The sequence below is a fragment of the Urtica dioica genome, chromosome 1, assembly GCF_054948205.1.
Source record: "Urtica dioica subsp. dioica isolate 48M chromosome 1, U.dioica_male_clone48M_v1_H2, whole genome shotgun sequence".
In the NCBI taxonomy this organism is placed as follows: Eukaryota; Viridiplantae; Streptophyta; class Magnoliopsida; order Rosales; family Urticaceae; genus Urtica; species Urtica dioica.
The window spans coordinates 2,047,686-2,074,251 of record NC_142756.1 but is presented as its reverse complement, the minus strand read 5'-3'; the positions used below and the strand labels follow the sequence as shown (position 1 = coordinate 2,074,251).

Below are 26,566 nucleotides of genomic sequence, written 5' to 3'. Positions count from 1 at the left end.
AAAGAGATAAGAGTAAAGATATTCAAAAGTAGACAGCTAAGGTCACAAAGATCTTAAGGGAGACATTTTTCTGGTTGCTATTAATATTAGATGATATGTAAATTCTAACTACAAATATTGAGATGCTTTATCTTACAAAGAAAGGACCTATTGTTGAATGTATAATAGAAAAATAACAAAATAACCAACCATACGTAGCTTTTTATTGCCTTGCATACGAGAGATCATTGTTTTCGTAAACTTATTATTAGCTTTTTTAAACTTAAAAATTTGTTACCCGTGATGTTTTCATGAAACAAAAACAAAAAAATACTCCTGAATGAATTATTATCAAAGAGAAATTTCATAAAATAACCTTTCTAAATGTGCCTAAATCAAGAATAAACCAACTAGTTAACTTTATCAAATCTAGACTTTTTGGACCATACATATATAATTTTTATATAGAAAATCTGGACCATATTTTCTTTTTATTAAGACGCTTGCGTGTCTCAACTCTCAATATGCCCTAATCCGTTTTATGACTTTCTTATTGTTTTTCGCGGTTTGTGTAATTTAGATAAACTTCAACTACTAATAAGGTTTATATTTAATTAAGACCCCGAAAAACAAATCTGTTTTATGTAATCAGAAACTCCTAGTAAAAAATAAAAAGCAAGTTTCAGAGATCACCGCAGAAATAAGGCTTATTATCTATTTATTAACTCTAATTATTCTAACTATTTATTAACTCTAATTATTAAAATGGCATTATATAGTTCCGAATTCCAATCAAGTCAAACATCTCATTTTCTTGTCCCCATAAATACTGGCTTTTCTTGCCTTTTTAGTCGCTATAAAAGAAGAGGCACTCTCCAACAACAAATAGTGAAAAAAAAAAAAAAAAAAAAAAGCTATGAAGAAGAAGATCAACACAAGACTCTTCGTAGCTTCATTCGCAATCCTCACATGGGTATTCATATTATTATCACTCGTCCAAGCCAAACAAGAAGAAGACGCATTAATCACTAATAATAACAACAACAACAAGGCGCCGTGTCAATTTCCGGCGATCTACAACTTCGGCGACTCGAACTCCGACACCGGAGCTTCGTCGGCGGCGTTTTGGACGGCGAAATTGCCGGCGGGCGAGACGTTCTTCCACAGAGCCGTCGGAAGAGGAAGTGACGGCCGTCTAATAATCGACTTCATCGGTACTACTACTATTCTTATATAATATATATATATATATACGTTACAATTACGTGCACGTAATATTATTATATCATTATTGTTTTGTGTTTTGTTCTGTAGCGGAACATGTAGGATTGTCGTATCTGAGTGCGTACTTGGATTCGGTGGGAACGAGTTTCAGGAACGGAGCGAATTTCGCGATGGGAGGGACGACCATTCGAAGCCTAAACGAGTCGATGTCGGTCAACGGCGTGCCTCCATTTTCACTCGACGTTCAAGTTGAGCAGTTTGTTAACTTCAAGACAAGGGCTCGATGGTTCTACAAACATGGTAATTTTCAAATTTGGTTTATATTTTATATGAAATAATTATTTATATATACCAATGATTGAACTTTTTAGTGATTAATGTTGATGATATATATATATATATATATATATATATATATATGTATATATTTTCCGGAAAATCGTTTTTGGGCGCGGCCAAAAGTCATTGGGTATGTCCCAGTTTGAAAATCGTCGAAATTCCATTGCAAAATTCAAACTTTCCGTTTAAATCTGACGTTTTTAAACAATAAAATTTATGTAAAAAGTTATATGATTTTTGAAAATTTGGGTGAAAAATGAAAAAGTCCGGCGTTATAAAAAAAAAAAAAAAAAAAAATTTCATTCTTTGTATTTTCAATAAAGCAATTAATAGGCAAGTTATAAACAATTTCAACTTTATATTTTATCTATTTTTATAAGAAAAATATATACTTGTAGATAAACTCATCAATCTTTCTGAATCTTTTAAGTCAAGATTAACTAATGATAAAAACTAATAAATATATTACTTGTCGGTAAGCGATACCTCTGTTAGTTATTAATTAATCTAAACTTAGTCAACAAACTATATATTAGGTTTTTAATTGTACCGTTGAAGGAATTTCATGAGTTTTTGTTTACTACTGAATAGTGTACGTGGGTTATGGCACATTAAAATAGGATGGATGTTGAATTAGTGGGTGTTAGTTAGTGGGATAATGGGTAGAATGTTGAGGGTTTGTAGGGATTTAGTTAATTATTTTGCTATAATTTTATATGTGTCCACTGTTGTGTTTTAAACCACGAGTATCAGAGTATGAATTAATGATTTCCAAAAAGTTTGTCATTCTTCTTCTTTTTTTTTTCTTCCGAATATTATCTCTTTTCTATTGGTGTTTTAATGTGTTGATTTAGGGACTATCCGACAACCTCAGTGATAGGTGAAATCGGTATCGACATTTCAATTAGTTATATAGATGAGGACATACCCGTCGATAGTCATTATCTTAGTAAAATCGGAATTTTAGTGCCGGTGTTTTCCCTTGTTTAAAAAAAAAAAAAAATTTGCATTGGCAGCTAAAAAGAGGTCAGATAGAAGGAATCTGCCAAAGCCAGAGGATTTCAGAAAGGCTCTCTATATATTGGATATTGGACAAAATGATATCGCTGCAGGAATTAGGTCAATGACCACTAAACAATTCCTAAAAGAGATCCCAGACATAGTCCACCAATTTGGCAAAGCCATTCATGTAAGTTTTGAGCTTTTAAGTCTTAACCAATTTCTCCAAAACATGCAAGGGCTTATAAATAAAGAAAGATGGTATAAAATAATCATTTGAAACTTATTGATTAGTAAAATAGTCAAAGTTTTAACTTTTCAGCAAAGTAATTAGATTTACGTTTTCAAATTTTTTTTGATAGCCAAGATTAAAAAAATTTATGATTATTATTAGCATTTTATCACTTTCAAAAAAATTAATTTTGGAATCAATTTTTTTTTAAATCAGATTGCTGCACATTTTTGCTATTTCACTAAATTAAGACAAATATTGGCTATTTTGCAAATTTATAACTTTAAATTGGCTATCTAGCTACATCACCTTATAAATAACAAATATTTAGCAATATAAGCCACAAAAAACATAAGCATTTGCATTTTACCCAACGTTTTGCAAATTTTTCGTAAATAGCCATAAATGTTTCGTAAATCGCAAAAAGTATGATGTGACCAACGTTATTTACACATATTTACTATAAATTTGCTCAGCGTAAATAGATTTACGTGACTATTTACTCAAAGTTAACGAAACGTTGACTATTCATAAATTTTTAATGTTTCATATGGCTATATAGTCACATGAGCCTTTAAATAATTAGAAACTAAGAACTACATGTCACCAACTACATAAAACTACAATCACTAAAATAGCCAAAATCATTGTGAGAACTTTAAACGGTAGTTCAATGATCAATTTACTTGAGAACTTAAATATGGACCATATTTTCTAATCAAATACTTTAAAATATCATACATGTGTGTATGTAGAAATTGTATGATAATGGGGCTAGGGAATTTTGGGTTCACAACACGGGTCCGATCGGTTGCTTGGCCGTGACGCTGCGTGGGGTCCACAACCCGAAGCGCGGCTACATTGACCAACATGGTTGTGTCAAAAACCATAACGAGAGGGCCAGAGAGTTCAACGGACGTCTCAAGAAGAAAGTCAACCACTTGAGGGAAAAGTTACACCATTCTCGTTTCACATACGTTGATGTTTACTCCGCCAAGTTATCACTCATCGTCAACGCTAAGAAAGAAGGTAATAAACCAACAATCGCTCCATATTTTTTTGCAAAGAAAATTAATTTAGCTTGTCTTAATTTGCCAACTGAAAGATAAAACAATATTTGTTGATTTCTTTTTCAGCAAATTATATGAACCTTAGTAAATTATCCGTATTTTTTTTTCAATCCATATTAATTTCTAATCTAGAGTGTATCCGTAAAATATCCGTAAAATAAAGAAAATTAAAAAATTCTTGAACAACTGTAGCATGAAAAATATTTCAATTTTTTTTTTTGTAGATGACAAACAAAAAATAATCATAAATATATAAGAATAAAAATACCAAATAGCAATTTGAACTTAATTGATTACCAAAAATTCTATAAAGATTATTTTATTCGGTGGTAAAAATACGATTGATTATAGGGAAAATATCAAGAGTATCCCTTGTGTTTAATCGAAATGCGAGATTTATTCTCTTTATTTCTAGAAATATCAGACATATTCCTCTAGTTTAATATAAATGACAAATACATCCCCTAAAAAAATGTTATATTACAAATATCACCCTTTTTCGTTTATTTTTTACAAAAAAATAATTTGAAATCTCCTAAATACCCTTAATGAAATAATTTTTTATCTTCTATTCTATATAAAAAAAAAATTAAATTAAAAAATTTCTTTATAAAAAGTTAAGGTTTTTTTTTATAAAGAGAGATTTTGATTTTTTTTTAATAAAATAGTAAATAAATATTTATTCTATTAAGGGTATTTTGAGGAGTTCAAATTATTTTTTTGTAAAAAATAAACGAAAAGGGTGATATTTGTAATATAACATTTTTTTAGGGGATGTATATGTCATTTATATTAAACTGAAGAGATATGTCTGATATTTCTAGAAATAGAGGGGATAAATCTCGCATTTCGATTAAACACGAGGGGTACTCTAGATATTTTCCCTTGATTATAATTGGAGTGTCCCTTGAGAGTGAGTATATTATTTCTGTTTCACATTTTTACAGGTTTCTTAGACAAGGCAGCCATATGCTGTGGATACCACGAGAACAACCGCCACGTGTGGTGTGGGAACAAGGCCAAATTCAACGGCACAGAGATCTACGCCGCTTCTTGCAAAAACCCTTCCATGTACGTCAGCTGGGACGGCGTTCACTACACCGACGCTGCCAACCGTTGGATCGCCCATCGCATCGTCTCTGGATCGCTATCGGACCCTCCAAAACTCCCCATCACACATGCTTGTCATACGCACTAACGTCTCTGATCACAATCTCTTTTGCTCCAATTGTAGCCTCTTCTAATAGTCTAATATTTGAAAAGAAAAAAAAAGGTCAAAATCAAATGCAAAAGAATGGATCTTATTTTATTATTTTTACAACAAAACAATGGATCTTATTTTATTATTTTTTTTAACAACAAAACAATGGATCTTATTGTCACTTTACTTTTGCCCGCCCCTTGATCGGGGAGATTTGTGAAGCAAGTAATTTAAGCATAGTAAATATAAAAATAATTAATGATCAAACAAGACCCAAAACTATAGGCTGGCACTGTAATTAAATTAAACAGGAAAGGAAAAAGGTATTTAGATTTTAGACCTTTCAGAAATTGGAATTTCAGCTATATAACCGTTTAACAAACAAAAAAAAAGAAAAAATTAGGAAAATAACCAACTTAAACGTTTGATATTGCTAAATAACCAACGTTTGGTAAATCTTAAGTAAATAATCATAAATGATGACGTGACTTAATATATGGCAGTGGCTATTTACTTAAGATTTACGTTTGTAAATATATGAAAGTGGTTATTTACCTAAGATTTATCAAACGTTGGCTATTTAGCAATGTCAAACGTTTAAGTTGACTATTTTCCTAATTAACCAAAAAAAAAAATATAGTCATTTAATTTATAACGTTTTGTATAATAGTCAACTTTTTGTTAATTTTCTGTAAATAGTCAATTTTATTTATTTACGATACTAAAAAAGAAAAAAAAATCAAAAAATTGGCCAGATAAGCCTTAAAAACAGTGGCAATTGTGTTTTAGCCAACGTTTGGTTAATTTTTTGTAAATGGCCATTGCGCCTACGTGGCAAGAAATTAACTGTTTTTTTGTTACTGAATTGCCCTTATTAATTGCGCATTCATTTTTAAATTGAGGCAGTTTTAATTTGAAATTTGAAATGTATTAAATGGTTTTTATTTTCGGAATAAACTTTTTTTGGAAAGCAGTTATTGCATTTTAGTTATGTTGGACGTGTGTTTTGGGCTGTATATATCGGCATTAATGGTAATGATTCACTGAAATTCTGGACGTGTAAATGGAAATTTTCACGTTAATTGATTTGTCAGCTTATTTACAATACAAATAACCTGTAAATAAATTTTATATTTATTGTCCATTAACATCAATTTACATTTACAGAATCAGTTTACAATTTACATCGCGAGGAAGAGCGGAGCGAGAGCAGCGATCTTGTGTGCCGATCTGGTGCGCTCGATCTGGTGCGCTCGATCTTGTGTGCCAATCTGGTGCGCTCGGCCTCGGAATGGTTCCGGCGCCGTTCCTCACGTTCGAGACCAAAGGCCACAGATCCGCCGTGATCCAGGACGTTCCGATCTCGAAGCCAATGTCTAGGGCTCAGATCCGAAAGCTCCAATCCAGGTCTAAAATTAAAAATCATCGGATAATAATCATAATTAAAATTAAGAAGAAGAAATTATAAAAAAAAAAGAAGAACACTACATTTTTTTGTTGTTGCTGTGGAATCATGGATTGTGGATCAGCAGCGAGCGGAGAGTGAGAGGAGGTCTTTGCGGTGCCAAGAGAGGACGAGCGAAGCCGGCTGCAGAGACGAGGCTGCGCCAGGGCGCGAGGGGGCGGCGGGAGGCGGCGCCGAGGACGAGGCAGCGCTCGATCTTCTGGGCGGCGTCGGGGCCGGCGTTGACGGCGTCCAGCGACTCCAGCAGCGTGGAGTAGGAAAGATTTGCAGAGACAGAAACGTTTGCAGAGGAAGATTGTGCGAATGTCATTAATGACCGAGTTTATTATGTTCCTCGATTAAAAAGGGACAGTTATTATCAATATCCCGAATTAATTGTTTTTTTTGTTCATTTACGTTTTGGGCGGGAACAGGTAAAGGGTTATATGGTATTTTTAAGCGTGTAAATAAATTAGATTGGCCATTTACACAAAATTAACCAAATGGTGGCCAAATCCAAATTGGTTATAATTAATGTGGCCATTTAGCTATATAACCCAAAAAAAAACTCAAAATAAATGAAAATGTTTTTTAATATTTTTATTTTTTTTAGTGTTTGGAGTGACCATTTATAAAAAGTTGATTATCTAACTTTCGATCACTATTTTTTATAAAGTATTGATACAGTGAAACATCCAGGAAAAAATACGAAAGTCGAGGAAGAAAATTCAACGAAATAACCCAGTGGATGAAAATCAATGTCGTCAAGCGGTCCTTTTTCTTTATTCTTAATTACAAACGAGATCTGATTAGGAAAACTATAGGCTGGCACTGTAATTAAATTAAACAGGAGAGGAAAAAGGTACTTAGATTTTAGACCTTTCAGAAATTGTAATTTCAGCTATATAACCGTTTAACAAACAAAAAAAAAAAGAAAAAATTAGAAAAATAGTCAACTTAAACGTTTGATATTGCTAAATAACCAACGTTTAGTAAATCTTAAGTAAATAGCCATAAATGAAGACGTGACTTAATATATGACAGTGACTATTTACTTAAGATTTACGTTTGTAAATATATGAAAGTGGCTATTTACCTAAGATTTACCAAACGTTGGTTATTTAGCAATGTCAAACGTTTAAGTTAGCTATTTTCCTAATGAACAAAAAAAAAAATATAATCATTTAATTTATAGCGTTTTGTATAATAGTCAATTTTTTGTTAATTTTCTGTAAATAGTCAATTTTATTTATTTACGATACTAAAAAATACAAAAAAAAAACTCAAAATAAGTGAAAATATTTTTTAATATTTTTATTTTTTTTAAGTGTTTGGAGTGACCATTTATAAAAAGTTGATTATCTAAAAATTGTTAAACTTTCGACCACTATTTTTTATTAAGTATTGATACATTGAAACATCCAGGAAAACATACGAAAGTCGAGGAAGAAAATTCAACGAAATAACCCAGTGGATGAAAATCAATGTCGTCAAGCGGTCCTTTTTCTTTATTCTTAATTACACAACGAGATCTGATAGGAGATGAACTTAGATTCATTTGCTCACGGAAACGGATATATTATCTATATATATATAGCCAATCCTAAAGTTACAATCCACTAATAACACAAGTACTACTTATAATGGGTATAATCATCATAAAAAAAAGTGTGAGACTTTTAGTCACCGGCGTTTTGTTTGTTACTGTTTTGAGTGCTGTGAACGTTGAAGCTACAAGGACAGAAGAGAATGACGTTGATGACCACCAGTGGCAGGATTGTAAATACCCGGCTATCTTCAACTTCGGGGACTCGAATTCGGACACGGGTTCTTCATCGGCCGCGTTTTTTCCGAAGCGTCCCCCGAGCGGCATAACGTTCTTCCACGGCCCAGCCGGAAGAAGCTCCGACGGCCGTCTCGTGATCGATTTTATTGGTATATTTTCTTAACATTTGTATTGGTTTTATTTTATTTTATTGTTTCCATAGAGACTTGAGATGTGGAGTATCTTTTTCAATTGAATCGGAATAGCAAGTAAAGGTGTGAACTTTCACCATCTTTAATCGGTTATTTAATCCCATTATTGTTAAATAGATTAGTTGAATTTAATTGAGAAATTTGTCAAAACTCGATATATATATATATATATATATATAATGCATATTTACTAGCAATATGTTATTAAGACTCTTGATCAGGGACTGATTAGTCACATACGAGGTCAATTGCGAATACGAAGTTGAAAAATTGAAGTTTGCGAGAGAGTTTTGATGAACTTTGATTCATTTAACTTACTATAATAATTAACTTAATTTACTAAGGAAAGCTATAATTAGCTAGAAAATTAAAAGTTGGACTACTTTTTTTTTTATAATTTGACCATAAATTTAATTAATAATACCCATTGTAATATTTCAAATGGTTTATTCTTTTTCTAATTTTAGCAAATCAAAATCATTGTCGTTATTAATATTCAGCGAAACGCTTTGACTTGCCTTACTTGAGCCCGTACTTGGACTCGTTCGGGACGAACTTCAGACACGGAGCCAATTTTGCCTCCGGAGGTGCCACGATTCTGCGCTACAAAGATTCGATGTTCGTCTCCGGAGTCAGCCCTTTCCCGTTCGACATCCAAGTGGCGCAATTCTCCAACTTCAAGAATCGAACCACCGCGCTCTACTCCAAGAAGAACAAGAAAAGAGTCTCAACAAAAGCAAACAAGAAAGAATATCCGAGGCCGGATGAGTTTTCGAAGTCCTTGTTCGTGATCGACATTGCCCAAAATGACCTCACCGTCGCGTTCAGGAACACGGCCAATGGTCAAGAAACAATCCGAGGCCAAATTATACCCAACATGATCAAACAATTTGTCATGTCCATCCAAGTACTAAAAAGATCCATCTTTTATTTGCCTCTCAATTTTTTTTTAATTATATATCTAATCAGTTTTGAAATTTATCCCGCTTATTAAAAAAAAAAACTTTATTAAAACTTTATTTAAACTCTTCGGTTGTGTTTGGTAGTTAACTCAAACTGTTTTTTGTTTTTTGTTTTCTAATTTTTGTAGTTGTACTGAAAAACTGTTTTATAGTTGTTTTCAAAAAGCTGTTTGGTACAGTTTTCATTTTTGTTTTTGAGAAAGTGAAAAAACTGAAAAAAAGTGTTTGGTATAGTTTTCATTTTTGTTTTTGAAAGAATGAAAAGAGAAGATGATGAGAAAGAGGAGAGAAGAGAAGAATTTTTTTTTCAAAAACACCTTTTATTTGTTTTCAGTTTTCTTTACTTTTTTCCAAAACAACTTCAAAATTTTTTGAAAATATTTTCCGAAAACACCTTACCAAACACATTTTCCAGTTTTGTTTCCTATTTTCACTTCTTGAAAACTAAAAAACAGTTTTTGAGTTGATAACCAAACGCAACCTTCCATTTTATTTATAAATTTTACCCAAAAACTTTATTAAAAGTCATTTCGAAATTTAATTTGTGCACCAAAATTTTATTTTTGGACGTTTTGTCTCGGTGTAATTTTTTTTGATAACCGCACAGTTTCTTCACCAACAAGGCGCGAGGACTTTTTGGATACACAACACGGGTCCGATCGGATGCTTGCCTTCGACGCTGTTCGGGCTCGGAAATGTGGGCCCAGGATATCTTGACAAAAACGGGTGCGTGGGATTTCAGAATGACATGGCAAGAGAGTTCAACACAAAGTTGAAGGAACGAGTCGCCGAGCTTAGGACAGAGCTTCCTCTCGCTGCGTTGATTTACGTTGATATGTTCGCTGCCAAGTACAGCCTCATCAGCAATGCCAATAAGCAAGGTAAAGAGGAAACTATCAACTATAATTTTCTAGTCTAGCTAGTGTCGAGACTATTAAGGTTTTATTATCTCAAAATCAACGGAATATAAATAAGTCATGTTCTGGGAAGGCCCAAGGCTAAGGCGAGATAAGCCATCACTTGGGGCTAGTAAGACTATTAAGGTTTTATCTCAAAATCAACGTAATATAAATAAGTCATGTTCCGAAAAGGGCCAAGGCTAAGGCGAGATAAACCATCAATTTGGACCTCGAAAATTATAAGAAAGCCGAATTTTAGTCATGTTAAGCCTAATTATAATTTATTTAAATGGGCTTGATTATTAAAACAAATTTATAAGCAACTACTCCATTAAAATTTAGAAAGTTGTTAAATAGCCAAATATTTTGTAAATTTAAGTAAATAGTTATTATTGCAGGATTTTACGAGAACTCGAACATTTGCTGCGGTTCATTCAAGAACGGGGTTAGATCTCAGTGCGGTAATATCGTGTTGAAAAATGGGACGGTGATCTTCGTCGATCCGTGCAAAGACCCTTCGAGACACATCAGTTGGGATGGCATTCACTACACTGAGGCTGCAAATCAATGGATTGCTAACAAGATCATGAATGGTTACTTTTCAGACCAAATGGTTCCCATTCACAAAGCTTGTCTCTTTAATAAGCATGCCCTTTGATTGATTATGATGAGAGACATTCCAACTATTTGCAATTATATTATAACATCATGGTGTTGAGATATATATATATATATATATATATATATATATATATATATATATATGTCCTTGATTAATGTCTTTCTCTTTTCTTGATCATTTCATGCCTTTCCACTCTTTGACAAAAGCAATGCAACTCTATTTATCTAATTGTCAATGGATTGCTTACTTTTACATGCTTCATTACCAAAAAAAAAAAAAAAACACCACTGAATGAATAGTTATCAAAGAGAAATTTCATAAAATAACCATTCTAAATGTGCTTAAATCATGAATAATCCACTAATTAACTTTAGGACGCTCTAGCTTACTAATTTTTTTAAAACTTAAAATTGTGAAATAGCCAACGTTTTAACAATATTTGGTAATTAGTCAATATAAACAGAATATTACCCTTATTTTTTTTCTTCATCCTTTGCCAAAAATAAATTAAATGAAAATAATTTTTCTCTCTCTCTCTCTCTCTCTCTCTCTCTCTCTTCATTACATTTTTAGCTATGAGTGACGGAGGTAAAAACAATAAAAGCATCGCAGTTAATAATCGATAATAATTTAATAGGTTTCTGATAGAAACCTATCAACAGTTATTACCGACTATTAGTTAAAGCAGAAACCTATTAACAATTATAAATGACAATTAATTGTGCTTTTAATGTTTTTGACATTTGTCAATGGCTAAAAAAATGTGACAAAAAATGGGAGAGAGGGAGTAGATGTGAAAATAGAGAGATATCTGAAATCCTAATAATTAGGGATTTTGAATAATAATTTATAATTTATTAATTTTTGAAAATAAATTACATTAACTAATTAATCAGAGTAAAAATGATATAAATATTGTGTCACATAAGCATAATGGTTATAAATTAAAAAAATCGGGAACGTATGAGAAAATGAAATTTTTAAGTTTGAATAGACTTAATCGGTTATAAATTTCTTAACTTTATCAAATCTAGACTTTTTGAATACATATATAGTTTTTATATAGAAAATCTGGACCCTATTTTCTTTCTATTAAGACGCATACGTGTCTCAATATGCCCTAATCCATTTTTATGACTTTCTTATGTTTTTTTTCGCGGTTTGTGTGTAATTCAGATAAACATCAACTACTAATAAGGTTTATTAATGAATTAAGGCCCCGAAAACAAATCTGTTTTATACATATAGTATTTTTTTCAACCCATATTAATTTCTCATCTAGAGTGTATCCGTAAAATAAAGAAAATTCAAAAATTCTTGAAAAATTGTAGCATGAAAAATATATATATATTTTTGGTAGATGACAAACAAAAAATAATCATAAATATATAAGAAGAAAAAAAATACAAAATAATAATTCGAACTTAATTGATTAGCGAAAATTCTATACAGATTGTTTTATCCGGTGGTATAAACACGGTTGATTATAATTGGAGTGTATTATTTTTGTTTCACATCTTTACAGGATTCTTAGACAAGGCGGCGATCTGCTGTGGATACCACGAGAACAACCGCCACGTGTGGTGTGGGAACAACGCCAAATTCAACGGCACAGAGATCCACGTCAGCTGAGACGGCGTTCACTACACCGACGCTGCCAACCGTTGGATCGCCCATCGCATCGTCTTTGGATCGTTATCAGACCCTCCAAAACTCCCCATCACACATGCTTGTCATACGCACTAATGTCTCTGATTACTATCGCTTCTTGGTTCAAATGTAGCCTTCTAATAGTCTCAAATTTGACTTTATAAAAATCAAATGCAAAGCAATGGATCTTATTGTCATGTTACTTTTGCCCGCCACGTACTTGATCGGGGAGAATTGTGATGCAAGTAAGTTTAGCAATAGTATATAACAAAATTAATGATCAAACAAGATTTAAAGCTATAGGATGACACTCTGTAATTAATTAAACATGAAAAATAAAGGTACTTAGACCTTTCATAAATTGGACTTTCAGCTTCTGAGAAAAATGTTAAATACTTTTTAACTTCATACGATATAAATATAGCCATTTAACAAACAAATAAATATGGTTTGGAACATGGAAACCATATGAAAGTCAACAAAGATAATATCACAAAATTGCGCTAGTAGGCGAAAATCAATGTCAAGTGGTCTATTTTATTTATTATCCTAATTTTTCTGTTACAAATCAAGATCTGATAGGAGATGAACTTAGATTCATTTGTTCTATAAATAGCCAATCCTAAAGGTACAATCCGGTAATAAGTACTTATAATGGGTTTGTTCATCACCAATAACGGTGTGAGACTTTTAGTCACCGGCGTTTTGTTTGTTACTATTTTGGGTGCTGTGAGCGTTGGAGCTACAAGGACAGAAGAGAATGACGATGATGACCACCAGTGGCAGGATTGTAAATACCCGGCTATCTTCAACTTCGGGGACTCGAATTCGGACACAGGTTCTATTTCGGCCGCGTTTTTTCCGAGGCCTCCCCCGAACGGCATGACGTTCTTCCACGGCCCAGCCGGAAGAGTCTCCGACGGCCGTCTCATGATCGATTTTATTGGTATATTTTCTAAATTGTCTTGGTTTTTTTCAATTTTTTATTTTATTGTTTCATTAACGACTTGAGATGTTTAGCTTATTCATTTAGAGCGGAATAGCAAGTAAAGGTGTGAACTTTGACCATTTTTAATCGGATTTTAATTAATCCCATTTGTTAAACAGATTAATTGAGTGTAATCTCGATTTTGTAAATAAATAAATAAATAAGAACCTTTAGATAAAAGAGCCGTTGAAAACTCTTAAAAAATAATGCATCTTTACTAGCAATATGTTAAGACTCTTGATCAGGGACTGTTTAGAGTTTAGTCGCATACGGTGTTACATATTTTCATAATTCTATTAAGTATTGATAATTAAGTAACCTTCAGTTTTATTTAGAAGTATTCCAAATAAAAACTGAAGGTTATTAGCCCAATTATAATGTAATTACCTTTTAAAAAAATAAATTCTAATGTAATTAAGAAAATATCAAAATTTAAGACAATTCAATTTAGTATTATTAGTAATTTAATTTAATATACTTAAAAAAAATTGTCAGTTGTGAATTTGAAGTGCAAAAATAGAAGTTTGAGAGAGACTTTTGTTGAACTTTGAATTATTTTAATTTACGATAATAGTCAATTTAATTTACAATGGAAAGTTATAATAAGCTAAAAGAAAAAAAAGTGTGACTATATATATATATATTTATATATATTTATATATTTTAATAATATGACTATACTTTTATTTAATAATAGCCATTGTACAATTTCAAACAGTTTATTCTTCTTTTTAATTTTAGCAAATCAAAATCATTGTTATTAATATTCAGCGAAACGCTTTGACTTGCCTTACTTGAGCCCGTACTTGGACTCGTTCGGGACGAACTTCAGGCGCGGAGCCAATTTTGCGACCGGAGGAGCCACGATTTTGCGCTCCAACGATTCGCTCTTCATCTCCGGAATCAGCCCTTTCCCGTTCGACATCCAAGTGGTGCAATTCTCCAACTTCAAGAATCGAACCACCGCGCTCTACTCCAAGAAGAACAAGAAAAGCTTCTCGACAAAGGCAAACAAGAAAGAATTTCCGAGGCCGGATGAGTTTTCAAAGTCCTTGTTCGTGATCGACATTGGCCAAAACGACCTCGCCGCCGCATTCAGGAACACGACCATTGGTCAAGAAACAATCCGAGGCGAAATTATACCCAACATGATCAAACAATTTGTCATGTCCATCCAAGTACTAAAAAGATCCATCTTTTATTTACCTATCAATTTTTTTTTTATTATATATCCAATCAATTTTGAAATTTATCCCGCTTGTAAAAAATAAAAAAAATTGGATTACATATCATCGTTTAATTTTTAATCTTACCCAAGAATTTTTGTTTTTTTTATGATTGGTCTTAAATTTGATTATGTGACATCTCCCTAATAGAAAAAAAAAATATATTTAAACTCTTTTGAGGTTAAGTTGTTGCCCCTCTTCCATTTTATTTATAAATTTTACCCAAAAACTTTATTTAAAGCCATTTTGAAATTTAATTTGTGCACCAAAATTTTATTTTTGGACGTTTTGTCTCGGTGTAATTTTTTTAATAACCGCACAGTTTCTTCACCAACAAGGCGCGAGGACTTTTTGGATACACAACACGGGTCCGATTGGATGCTTGCCTTCGACGCTGTTCGGGCTCGGAAATGTGAGCCCGGGATATCTCGACAAAAACGGGTGTGTGGGATTTCAGAATGACGTGGCAAGAGAGTTCAACACAAAGTTGAAGGAACGAGTCGCCGAGCTTAGGACAGAGCTTCCTCTCGCTGCGTTGATTTACGTTGATATGTTCGCTGCCAAGTACAGTCTCATCAGCAATGCCAAGAAGCAAGGTAAAGAGGAAACTATCAACTACAATTTTCTAGACTAGCTTGTGTTAAGATTATTGAGGTTTTATCTCAAAATAAACGGAATATAAATAAGTCATGTTCCGGGAAGGCCCAATGCTAAGGCTTGATAAGCCATCACTTTGGACCTCGAAAAATTCATAAAGCCGAATTTCAATCATGTTTAGCCTAATTTTAATTTCTTTAAAAGGGCTTGATTATTAAAACAAATTTATAAGTAACTAATCCATTAAAATTTAGAAATTCGTTAAATAGCCGAATATTTTGTAAATTTTAAATAAATAGTCATTATTGTGATGTAGCATTGTTTGCACGTTTTTAGGCATTCTATTTATACCATTGGAGTCTGATGGCTTCTTTACAATTTTTCTCTACTTAACACTTTGTATGCATTTCTTTGCAGGATTTTACGAGAACTTGGACATTTGCTGCGGTTCATTCAAGAACGGGGTTAGATCTTACTGCGGTAATATCGTGTTGAAAAATGGGACGGTGATCTTCGTCGATCCGTGCAAAGACCCTTCGAGACACATCAGTTGGGATGGCATTCACTACACTGAGGCTGCAAATCAATGGATTGCTAACAAGATCATGAATGGTTACTTTTCAGACCAAATGGTTCCCATTCACAAAGCTTGTCTCTTTAATAAGCATGCCCTTTGATTGATTAGGATGAGAGACATTCCAACTATTTGCAATTATATTATAACATCATGGTCTTGATACGTGTATATATATATATATATATGTTGTTCTTGATTAATGTTTTTCTCTTTTCTTGATCATTTCACGCCTTTCCACTCTTCGACAAAAGCAATGCAATTCTATTTATCTAATTATCAATGTATCGCTTACTTTTACAAGCTTCATTACCAAATAGACAAACAAACTTTTTTTTATAGATAATAATGCAATTCAAAATGGTACACATTTTGTTACAAAAATATAAATTTGACATATCTATTTTCGAACAAAAATACCTCTAGATCTCTCTAGATCTCAATATGTGAATTAAGTATATCACGTCCAAAATCTCATTGCGAATTAATAGACGAAGTTTACAAGCACTCTTGCAAATCAGCTAAACAAAATTAAGACCTATAGTTTTTGAATTATACTATTCGCTTAACCAAAATTAATTTACGCTAACGTGCTTAAGAACAAAAAATGCTATAAACTAATATGCTCAAAAAAGGCTTTAGGAGCCCTAATCTTTGATTTGAATAAACTTGGAAAAGACGATGATCGCGGCTTTGAACCAGTCGACGTCGGTAACAATGTGTGGACAGTTTGCGATGAGACGCGACAATTTGCGATGACGACGACAAGTTGCGAAGGTTCGTGACGGATTGAGATTATAATTGAGAGAGAAATGTTTAAATCTATTTTGTATGAAACATGGCTTATCTGGGATTTAAGTTTAACTTAAAATCATGCCTATTTTTACTAAGCGAATGGGTATAATGATCTTAACAAACTTGATTTCAAGGTAAGCATAATGATTTCGAGATTGTACACAAGCATGAGACGACACAACTGAGAAAGGCTAAATGGAAATACTCGCATTGGTTTGTAGGGCTAATTACCGATTCATGAAGCAGCTATGATAACGTATCCGTATATAAGAGCCGCAAGTCCACGGGTCAATGCCTAATACAAAAACTTGAGACAAATGGTGTTATAAGTTGTATTTCCTAATGAACAAAAAGAAACATGCGGATTTTAAGCATGTATAAATGACATGTCGTTTTTTTAAAAAAAAAAAACCCTATCCATTTTTCGATATATTGTTCAAATTATAAGAAAAACGCAAGTTTGTACTTTGTACCATGAAGACAAATCCAAAGCCCTTGAATTATGTTATAGACAAAAACACAATCAAAATCACCGACTCCTTTCCCTTGTCCACGTCCACGTCCACAAAGATCTGAATCCAGCTTCCGAATCCCCATAAACATGTCTCAAATCTCAAACCCTTGTTTAACGAAAATATATATATATATATATATATATATATATATATATATATATATATATAGTATTTTTGAACTGAATATTTAGCATTTCAAGGGAGAGAGAGAGAGAGAGAGAGAGAGCAGAAGCGCATGGTGCCACGTATGTGATCATCGTTTCATTGTTTTGTCTTGTTATGTAACAAACCACTTTTTGATCCCACCTTCTTAAATACAGCAAAAAGGTCTATTAACTCTAATAACCAGGGTTTTAAGATATCATCTTCTTCTTCACTTGCTCTCTCACTTCACAACTACTAAAAAAAAAAAAAAGATGAGAGAAAGCTCGTTAATCCTCTTAATCACTTGTTTATTAGTTCTCTCATTCTCGTGCATTTCGCTCTCAGTTCCAGTTCAAGTCCCTTGCTCATTTCCGGCGCTTTACAACTTCGGCGACTCCAACTCCGACACCGGCGGAATCTCCGCCGCCTTCGAGCCCATTCCCTCTCCATACGGCGTCGCTTTCTTCCGCAAACCCTCCGGCCGCGACTCCGATGGCCGTCTCATCATCGACTTCATAGGTATTGTTATTAGAATACCCACTCTTTACAAGTAACATAAAACCAAAATTAAAATTAAAATATCTGGATATTATTAGAGAAAATTTGGTGAAATATGTGACGAGTTGAGTTTGTAAATTTTACGACCAAGCATATTTGAAATATTAAATTATGTGAGCTTGATTACCCTACATCGTACCAAATACACTACTATGAATGAAGGCATTGAAATTTGGGATTTATTCATGCTATTTTAATTTTTGGACAAAAATATCTTAAAGGCCAACACTACTTAATTATATTTTTGTAGTTCCGCCACTCCGGCCATTCGGGGGCGGAACCCGGGTCATGTAATAAGAGGGACAAATTTGAAAAAAAAAAAAAATCTCAGGGGGGTAATTTGATATTCTTTATGTAATTTTTAATTTTTGATGAGAATAAATTAATTTTAAAAAAATGACATTTGAGGCCAGCGGCGGCCTTCACTGGTATTTTTGTCCGAAAACGAGACACATAAATAAACCAAATTTGTGACACATTTACTCAACTTTTTGGTTTATGACACATAATTTACCGAATTTGGCTATTGTATTTCGACAGCGGAGAGAGTGAGATTGCCGTACTTGAGCGCGTACTTGAACTCGCTGGGGACGAATTTCCGTCACGGTGCGAATTTCGCGACGGGAGGGTCAACCATCAGAAGGGCGAATGAGACAATCTTCGAGTACGGAATAAGCCCTTTCGCGCTCGATATGCAAATCGCTCAGTTCAACCAGTTCAAAGCCCGGACCAAAGATCTATACAATCAAGGTCTCTCATAATAGACTATTGTTTGCTCGTTTTGATCACTTCACTTACTAACTAATTAACTAACTTGTGTGTCAAGCTAAGACGAGGTACGAGAGAAGCAAATTGCCAGTCCAGGCTGAGTTTGCGAAAGCTCTGTACACTTTTGATATCGGACAGAATGATCTCTCCGTCGGGTTTAGGAAGCTCAGCCTCGACCAGCTCCGAGCCGCTCTTCCCGATATCGCCAACCAATTAGCTAATGCCATCAAAGTGAGACTTTTTCTTTTCATATATAAATTTCCTCCATAATTTAGCAATCTCATACCTTAAATTAAAGGGACAATTGGGCCAGTAGCCAAATACCCCATCTTTAATTTGGGCTAACTCTTTAGTTAATTTCATTTACTGCGGACTAATGGCCTATTGACTAGAATCCTAAGAAGAGCCGGTGGAATGGCTAGTTGCAACAGATTCTTGTAAATTAAAATTAGAGTCAAACCATTATAACAAATATGTTGTCTTAATTGAACTATTTAGCTAAAAGTTTCTCATGCTACTCTCTGGATACAGAAGTTTTAAGTATTTGAGAGGGTATTTTTTTTTTTGGGCAGGTTATATACAGGCAAGGAGGGAGGTATTTCTGGGTCCATAACACGGGCCCGATCGGGTGTTTGCCGGTGAACTTTTTCTACAATTTAAATCCGGCGCCGGGCTTATTGGACCAAAACAGGTGTCTCAAGGCTCAGAACGACATGGCTGTCGAGTTCAACCGGGTTCTCAAGGACAGGGTTGTCAAGCTCCGCTCGGAGCTTCCCCAAGCTGCCATAACTTATGTTGATGTCTTCACCGCAAAAATCGGACTCATCGCAAATGCCAAAGCTCATGGTAAGAAAGAAAAAAAAAAAAAAAAAACAAGGTTCTGAGTGCAAATAATCTCTGAATTATTGCACGAGTCATCCGTAAACTATTGAATGATATTCTAGCATTTCAATACATATTTACCAACTTAGACGAACTTGTATTTAATTTTAGAAAAGTAAGGCTCTAAAAATCTAGTTTGTGTTAACTTTTGCTTACCGTATTTAAGGTTAGAATATATTTTAATTCGGTTCTTTCATAAATATAACAAGTACTTGAGTTTGGACGTGCGTTTGAAGCAGTTTAGGTGCTAAAACAAATAGTTTAGGGACCAAAATGTCACTCATACATATATACATCGACAGTAGTCCGAATTCGAAGACGAACATGAACACGAATTTTTAGCTCTTCTCTGTTTGTGTGTGTCTGTGTTTAGGGTTTTCGGATCCATTAAAGGTTTGTTGCGGTTACCACGTGAAGTACGACCATGTGTGGTGTGGGACGAGAGGGCTCGCGAACGGGACCGCCGTTTTCGGGGCCGCTTGCAAAAATCCGGGCGCGTCGGTGAGCTGGGACGGGGTCCACTACTCTCAGGCCGCGAATCAGTGGGTCGCCGATCACATCACCAACGGCTCTCTCACCGACCCGCCTATTCCCATCACTCAGGCTTGTCACCGCCGTTGAACTTACTCAGTCCGAGACACGAGAACAGAAAGAAAAAAAAAACACTAGTAAAAGAAAAACAGAATTGAGTCTATGGTTATGTTTTGATCGAATTTCTACTAGTAAATGTAGTCTGTTACTCATGTTCATTTCATGACAATGATCAAGTAGTTTTGAGCCAATAGTATTAATAATTTGGCAGTATAATATTAAAGAGCCTCACTCATTTTTATCATACACAGAGATTATTGAAGTAGATTTTTTTTTTATTCAGCTTGCAGTGTTTGTTATTGTTGCTTTGATAAATAACAAAAGCCTAGGCCGTGACAAATAAAGGGGGGCTTGTTCCCAGAATAATATATACTACTGCACGTAAAATTCTTAAATATTTTTGTACACAGCTCGTTTAAATTATTAACACTGCCGATAATTTTACTGCCTATGCCCTTCTGGTAGCGGAACCACCCTATGGAATGGGACGGTCCTCTGAGGCAGCGACCCGTCTTCTTCGTCGTCATCGAATTCCAGCGAATAGCTGCGTTGTTAAAAAAAAAAAGAGAGAGAGAGAGAGAGAGAGAAAATTAATGTATAAGTAACTGGAAAAAAGAAACCGAAACTGTTTTCAGAGAAAACAACTTACTCGTCTGTCTTCCTCTGGAGAAGTAGGGTACGGGAGTTTGAAGGTTCAACGTGCAAAATATGTAAACAAGAGTTAGAAATATCCCAAGGATTTAGAATAGAGGATTGACTCAGCGAGTACACTATTAAAATTATCGAGCATCATAGAGTTCTATTTCTGATCCAAAAGCTATTAGGTATTGTTAAGTTTCATTTCAAATCCAACCCAACTCCTGAGTTAAACGTGTCCCCTCAAGATGTGGCTCTTGACCGGATTCCATTATTTTTTAATCAGTACTCGTTTGAGTTCTAATGCGATATATTGTATCACGGGGTTCCATCTAAATGAGAGGATTTAAATCACCATGTGTTTCTAAGTTACTTCATCTTTTCGATGGAGATTTTTAACAATAATTATTACCTTGCGATGGCCATTTACCACAGTGGCCTTGTAGAGTGCGGTCGTTCCTGGATAGACTGCCAAGACATGTCTGCCGGTTGGGAAATCCGGGGCACTAGAAGGGTCGGTCCTCTTCGGAAAAGGAATGATCGCCGAAAGAGGTACTTTGTACTTTCTGATACCAGAAAATCATATATGTACATATAAATCAGATACATCGAGATTAATTGATGCCTAATTAATCAGAAATGAAAGCGTGTCCAAAAAAGGTAATTTGTGAAAGGGGTTTGTTTCCGGGGTGAGAAAGAATAACGTGCACATCTTAATACCAAACCGTATTGATGTTGTGAAAAACATTATATTTGTGAGATTGCTCGACTAAGAAACGGAAACCGCACCAAAAATAGAAGCATGCTAAATCAATGAACTTCCGTATAAGATGGGAATTGAAACAAGAGTTACCTTTGACCAGTACCCTCTTCATCATCACCCGGTTCCTCATCTAGTACTTCAAATCTGAACAAGAGTTCATTATTAACAAGCGTGAGATCAATCAGCTTAACGACAACCCTTTTTTTTTTTTACTAAATGAAAATGAACTTACTCTTTTGTTTCCTTATCGAAATGCATCACTTTTACAACGAACCACTCGTCCTTATCAACATCCAGGGGATTGACTTTGGCCGCTACCTAAATTTAGTATCAAAATGCATACATTAATTTGGAAAATAAACGTAGAAAAGAAATCAAATACAAAGCCCATTTAATATACCTGTTCACCCTTTAAACTAGCATAAGCTTCTAGTTGGCTTCGGATCGAAGGCGATAATCTCGAGTTATCTGAATCGGCTTTCATCCTCTTCCTCTTCTGCTCGTTACCTTCTAGAGCATATGTATACATGAGTAACGAACTATTTGAATAATGCGATTTCCTGAATTCGGTTTATGTGTCCTATTTGAATGATTCGGCAAAAGCTGGCACTTATTTTAAAAGAGTTAAAAAAAAATAGCTCAAACAATTTGGTAATAATCAAAGCCTAGTTGTATGACTTGTCGAAAAACCCAGCTATGATTTCACTGAATAGCGAGCTTCTTTCTCTTATTAGTTAAAATAACGTGTCTACCGTTTCGATGCTCGAACTATGATTGGTAGTCAACATGTCAAATAGGTAAAACGATACATACCATTTCCATAGATGCAATGTTTGTTGCCATTTAACACGAAGAACGCGGTATAAATTTTCCTATATTCAACTCTTTTATACAGCTCATCCTATATCTAGCCCATCTTTCTTCGCTTTTATAGTCTTGCCAACAAATACGAATAAAATTGAATTTTTTGGAGGCGGGGAAAGGATAAATAGGAAGAAAAAAAAATGGACAGTCAACGAAACTACGATCATTCAATGTATTTTCGATATTACCGAACTTTTTTCAACTATTGATGAACATCAAGCTGAGATTTAAAGTTATGCTATGCATATTTAATTGGAAAATAGTCTTTATACTTAAAAATATCCGATTATACGAACATGTAAAGCAACAAGGATTTCAGAAATAGCGAGACGCGTACCCATCCTTCGCCGAGGCTGTCCTTGGGGTCCCGATGGAAGAAAAGCATCAAGTTGACTCAGCAACATATTAGAAATACTGCTAAAAAAAATTACGGAAAACAGACGAACGGTGATTATAAGAAATGTGGACAAACAAAAAGAAAAATCTACAAGCATTTGGGGATTTTTTTTATTATTAAAATGGACTAGTTTAAATTTTTAAAACAGCATACAAGTTGGGATATGAAATATACCTCACTTCACTCTCGGAGAGATCTTTAGCATGAGCATACAAATTTTTCAGCTTTGATAAAGAATTGTCCCCAGGTTTCTCAACCACCTCCGGAGCTACAAAATACGAAGATTCATTGGTAAATTGGAAGGCTCAAACCCATTAGATTCATAAATAAATAAACAACATGCTCATTCAAACAAAGTTCTGAACTTGATTGCAAAACTGCAAAATCCCAGAAGAAGAAGAAAAGAAAAAAAAAACAGCATTCACGCTGTAACTACGTGATATAATTAAAACCAAACCCAATCACCAAATTCCATTACAAATGTTGAATCTTTTTACTTATTATAGTTTAATTTACTAACACCTCGCCGATTATTAGTATTTACAAAAAATAAAAATAAAAAAAAATATACTTTATATAACAATTATTGTGACTTTAAAAGCGAGCATTTTTCGTACGAATCAACTTAATTTCTCAAATTCTAAAACTAAATGTAACATAGCTTATCAAAACAGAACAAGCAGTAACAGGACATACATAAATAAAGAAAATTTAGAGTAAAAAAACGTAAAGGAAAAGGCCTAGAATTCGTTTATTTACTGGCTTGAAGCTTTTTGTGCATTTTGTTGATGTCAGTGAGAACTTCCTCTTGATCTTTCCTCAACCGATCGAGCTCCTTCGAGTTCTCCAGAATTCCGGCGATATCCGGCAAAGAAGCCATCGTGTTCTGTCTCTGTCACGGATTTCGACGACGAAAAAGATTCCGATTCTGATTCCGTCTCAGATTTCCTATAGAATCGAATCCGGGCCGAGCCGATTCACGATTCCAGCTCGATCATTCCCCGATTACAGCTTCTTTTTTGTTGAATTAATAGAAACGATGAGTATAAGGTGAAAAGGAAAAAACAAAAATTGTGAGAAAATAAATTATTTTTGACGAGACTGTGAATGAAGTTCGAAGCTAGAAAAACAAACATACCAACAAACGAGGAAGACGAGGGAAGCAACGACGTCGTTTTGCGGGTGAAAACTTGAAAAAGAATAAAATAATAAATGGATAGTTGGATACAGTGTTTTTTTTTTTTGCTTCGAAAATATATATATATTTGATCTTCTAAAAACGTATATATATATTTTTTATCTTCTAAACGCACTGCCACGTGTAGGAATGATTAGCTTGTAGCCCTCTATTCGAGGATTGTTTATTGCTTGGGGGTGGATTATATAAAAGGGAATGTAGGTATTAGTTTTCTTTTGCCAAATATGTAACACTTTTTTTTTTTTTTTTTTTTTAAATTTTAGCGAGTGAGGATTTGAATTCACGTATAACATCTTTCTAAGTACATTATTTTTTTACTATTATTCCAATCCAAATTTTCAGACCCAAATCACCCAAACCTAAAGAATATGTCATTGGCTTCTTGATCTCTAACACAATGAATTAGTGATATAACTTAAAAAGACTTAATATATTTATAAATTAAATAAACTCATAGATGTAACAAATCTTATATAATACATTATTAAACAATAGCATTTTATCCATAGCACTTGAGTACTCCATTTAATTTTATTTATAACATTTAATTTAATCTTAATGCAGTTCTAGTCTTAACTTGATTTAACTACATTTTAAAGTTATTGTTTAATTTGCACCTACCCCCTCTCGTTTATATAATTACAATTTACATTAATATTTAGTGTATGTGCTTTCTATTAATTTTTTTTTAGAAGTGATATTTATATGATATATTAGCAGTACAAGCGCTGGTGGTGACACTATTGATTAAGATTAAATAATTTAGTAAAAAAATAATTAAGGTAAAAGAAGATAAATCTTCCATCTGTAAAATGGCATACATTTCTGCAGTCCAGGGGGCACGAACCCAAGATCTCTCAACCGAGATATATGTGGGATTGCCACTCGACCAAACTAGCTACCACTCGTGCTTTATATTATTTAGTATTGTGTTGTTTCCTACTACTCAATTGTTTTTTAATATATTTAGTAATTAATGACAATAACAATCCTAAAGTCCAACTCTATTAAAACTAGATATTCATAATTTTTTTGGGAAATTGTGTGTTGAAATTGTCTGTATATTCACTTTAGTTACATCTTTGCCTTTGTATGCAAAACTATATTTTTTTGAAGTTTTTTGGATTTCCAAAATAATTCACCGAAGACTTTCTACTCTGGTTTTCTTCGCGTGTATGGGTAAGGAAACCCTAGATTAACTTCTAGATGTGTTGCTTGACTACAATAATATCCAAGCGCTTCACCCTTTATTAGTTTTGAGACATTCATTCACACTTTTAGGGTTTCTAGACATGCACGATAGGCGGACTGGAAAATTGAATGTGTTATGTTTGCGATGTAATTCTCGAAACACATATTCTGATCCATTAAGTATGAGAGAATTGTAGTGGGTTCTGTAATTGCGTGGTTCCATGTTCACGTGCGTCGATATTGAGATCTACCAAACACACGGGAGAATGTTTGAGAGTTGAAGTGAATGGAACTCAGATTCAGGGGGAGCCTGAGTTGAAATTCACGAGTAGTATTAAAAAAATGCATTGATGTAGAGATTGTTCATATAAGTCCATTATTTTACTCTTACACACTGCCTTACAGAGTAGGTAACGTTGCACCGAACTGGGTTATCACATCTTGTGTTATTTTATTTATGCGATGTTTATTTATTTATCCATCTTTGCATCAGAACAAGTTGTCGCATACATTGACTCTACATTGTGTGTGACATATTGTCTCTGTTTAAACAGAATTTCATTCATCACTCCTTTAAAAATACGATTTGCAATGGGAACTAATAATATCTTTTAAGGATCCAATTTTGAGTGCATAACTTAACAATATAATATCGGTCTAAAACGCAACATGTCAATTCAATGGGTTCGCCATTTGTAATCCTTCCAATTTCGGAAGAGAAGTGGAGAAGAAAAATGTTAATTTTTTTTTTTTTACAAATATACCCTATAAACAATTCATCCATCTAATATATATTTTTTTCTTTCTACCAAACATATTTAAGAAATTATTCAATCCTTTATTTCCTTTTTCATTATTTTCTCTTGTAAAATAATCCATTCATTCTCTTTTAACCTTTCATACCAAACAAGGCCTAAAAGTACTAAAACTCAAGCGAGTCAGTAGTACTATGTCGGAGCTCTTGAGTCCGAGTACTTTTACGGACAATTATATTTAGTGAAGGAAATATTGTACAAAATAGCAATTTGAAGCTAATTGATTAGCAAAATAGCTAATATTTTAAATTTTCAGCAAAATAGTCAATATTACATGTCAAATATTTTTAACACCAAGATTAAAATATTTGACAATTATTATAAGCAATTTATCACTTTAAAAAATATTAATCCTAAGATTAATTTTATTTTTGAATTTTTATTAGCGCACATTTTGGCCATTTTCTATTCTTAGACAAATTTTGGCTATTTTGCAAATCGTTAACTTTAAATTGTCAATTTAGCC

The 26,566-nt window shown here is 33.6% G+C and overlaps 6 protein-coding genes across 9 annotated transcripts; 5 read left to right on the top strand and 1 right to left on the bottom strand.

Moving 5' to 3' along the window:
- Nucleotides 1–838: 838 nt before the first annotated feature.
- On the top strand, nucleotides 839–5,124 carry LOC149406228 (GDSL esterase/lipase At5g14450-like). The gene is made up of 5 exons (XM_089625345.1): nucleotides 839–1,193; nucleotides 1,294–1,503; nucleotides 2,559–2,731; nucleotides 3,529–3,802; nucleotides 4,791–5,124. Exons 1-5 carry the CDS (start codon nucleotides 896–898, stop codon nucleotides 5,039–5,041), a joined length of 1,206 nt encoding a protein of 401 aa, XP_089481471.1. The 5' UTR covers nucleotides 839–895; the 3' UTR covers nucleotides 5,042–5,124.
- Nucleotides 5,125–6,214: 1,090 nt separating this feature from the next.
- On the top strand, nucleotides 6,215–6,873 carry LOC149406227 (uncharacterized). Its single transcript, XM_089621940.1, has 2 exons — nucleotides 6,215–6,451; nucleotides 6,574–6,873. Exons 1-2 carry the CDS (start codon nucleotides 6,336–6,338, stop codon nucleotides 6,764–6,766), a joined length of 309 nt encoding a protein of 102 aa, XP_089478066.1. The 5' UTR covers nucleotides 6,215–6,335; the 3' UTR covers nucleotides 6,767–6,873.
- Nucleotides 6,874–8,131: 1,258 nt separating this feature from the next.
- Nucleotides 8,132–11,051, top strand: LOC149406226 (GDSL esterase/lipase At5g14450-like). The gene is made up of 4 exons (XM_089610680.1): nucleotides 8,132–8,423; nucleotides 8,966–9,372; nucleotides 10,035–10,308; nucleotides 10,725–11,051. Exons 1-4 carry the CDS (start codon nucleotides 8,132–8,134, stop codon nucleotides 10,982–10,984), a joined length of 1,233 nt encoding a protein of 410 aa, XP_089466806.1. The 3' UTR covers nucleotides 10,985–11,051.
- A 2,201-nt stretch (nucleotides 11,052–13,252) lies between these two features.
- On the top strand, nucleotides 13,253–16,137 carry LOC149406225 (GDSL esterase/lipase At5g14450-like). Its single transcript, XM_089610673.1, has 4 exons — nucleotides 13,253–13,544; nucleotides 14,358–14,764; nucleotides 15,135–15,408; nucleotides 15,827–16,137. The coding sequence occupies exons 1-4, from the start codon at nucleotides 13,253–13,255 to the stop codon at nucleotides 16,084–16,086; spliced, it is 1,233 nt and encodes a 410-aa protein (XP_089466799.1). The 3' UTR covers nucleotides 16,087–16,137.
- Nucleotides 16,138–17,654: 1,517 nt separating this feature from the next.
- Nucleotides 17,655–20,335, top strand: LOC149406224 (GDSL esterase/lipase At5g14450-like). Its single transcript, XM_089621689.1, has 5 exons — nucleotides 17,655–17,956; nucleotides 18,536–18,745; nucleotides 18,822–18,994; nucleotides 19,336–19,609; nucleotides 20,019–20,335. Exons 1-5 carry the CDS (start codon nucleotides 17,710–17,712, stop codon nucleotides 20,264–20,266), a joined length of 1,152 nt encoding a protein of 383 aa, XP_089477815.1. The 5' UTR covers nucleotides 17,655–17,709; the 3' UTR covers nucleotides 20,267–20,335.
- A 174-nt stretch (nucleotides 20,336–20,509) lies between these two features.
- SGF29A (SGF29 tudor-like domain-containing protein) lies at nucleotides 20,510–24,143 on the bottom strand. Of its 4 annotated transcripts, XM_089621776.1 has the most exons (10): nucleotides 24,035–24,143; nucleotides 23,656–23,910; nucleotides 23,071–23,164; nucleotides 22,837–22,916; nucleotides 22,036–22,145; nucleotides 21,868–21,953; nucleotides 21,726–21,779; nucleotides 21,285–21,438; nucleotides 20,886–20,899; nucleotides 20,510–20,780 (listed from the first exon to the last, which is right to left on the bottom strand). In XM_089621776.1, exons 2-10 carry the CDS (start codon nucleotides 23,774–23,776, stop codon nucleotides 20,678–20,680), a joined length of 816 nt encoding a protein of 271 aa, XP_089477902.1. In that variant the 5' UTR covers nucleotides 23,777–23,910; nucleotides 24,035–24,143; the 3' UTR covers nucleotides 20,510–20,677. The 4 variants fall into 4 exon arrangements, with proteins under 4 accessions (XP_089477902.1, XP_089477961.1, XP_089478010.1 ...); XM_089621835.1 differs by lacking the exon at nucleotides 24,035–24,143 and having other exon boundaries at nucleotides 22,036–22,142; nucleotides 23,656–24,014; XM_089621884.1 differs by lacking the exon at nucleotides 24,035–24,143 and having other exon boundaries at nucleotides 22,837–22,913; nucleotides 23,656–24,014.
- Nucleotides 24,144–26,566: the final 2,423 nt, after the last annotated feature.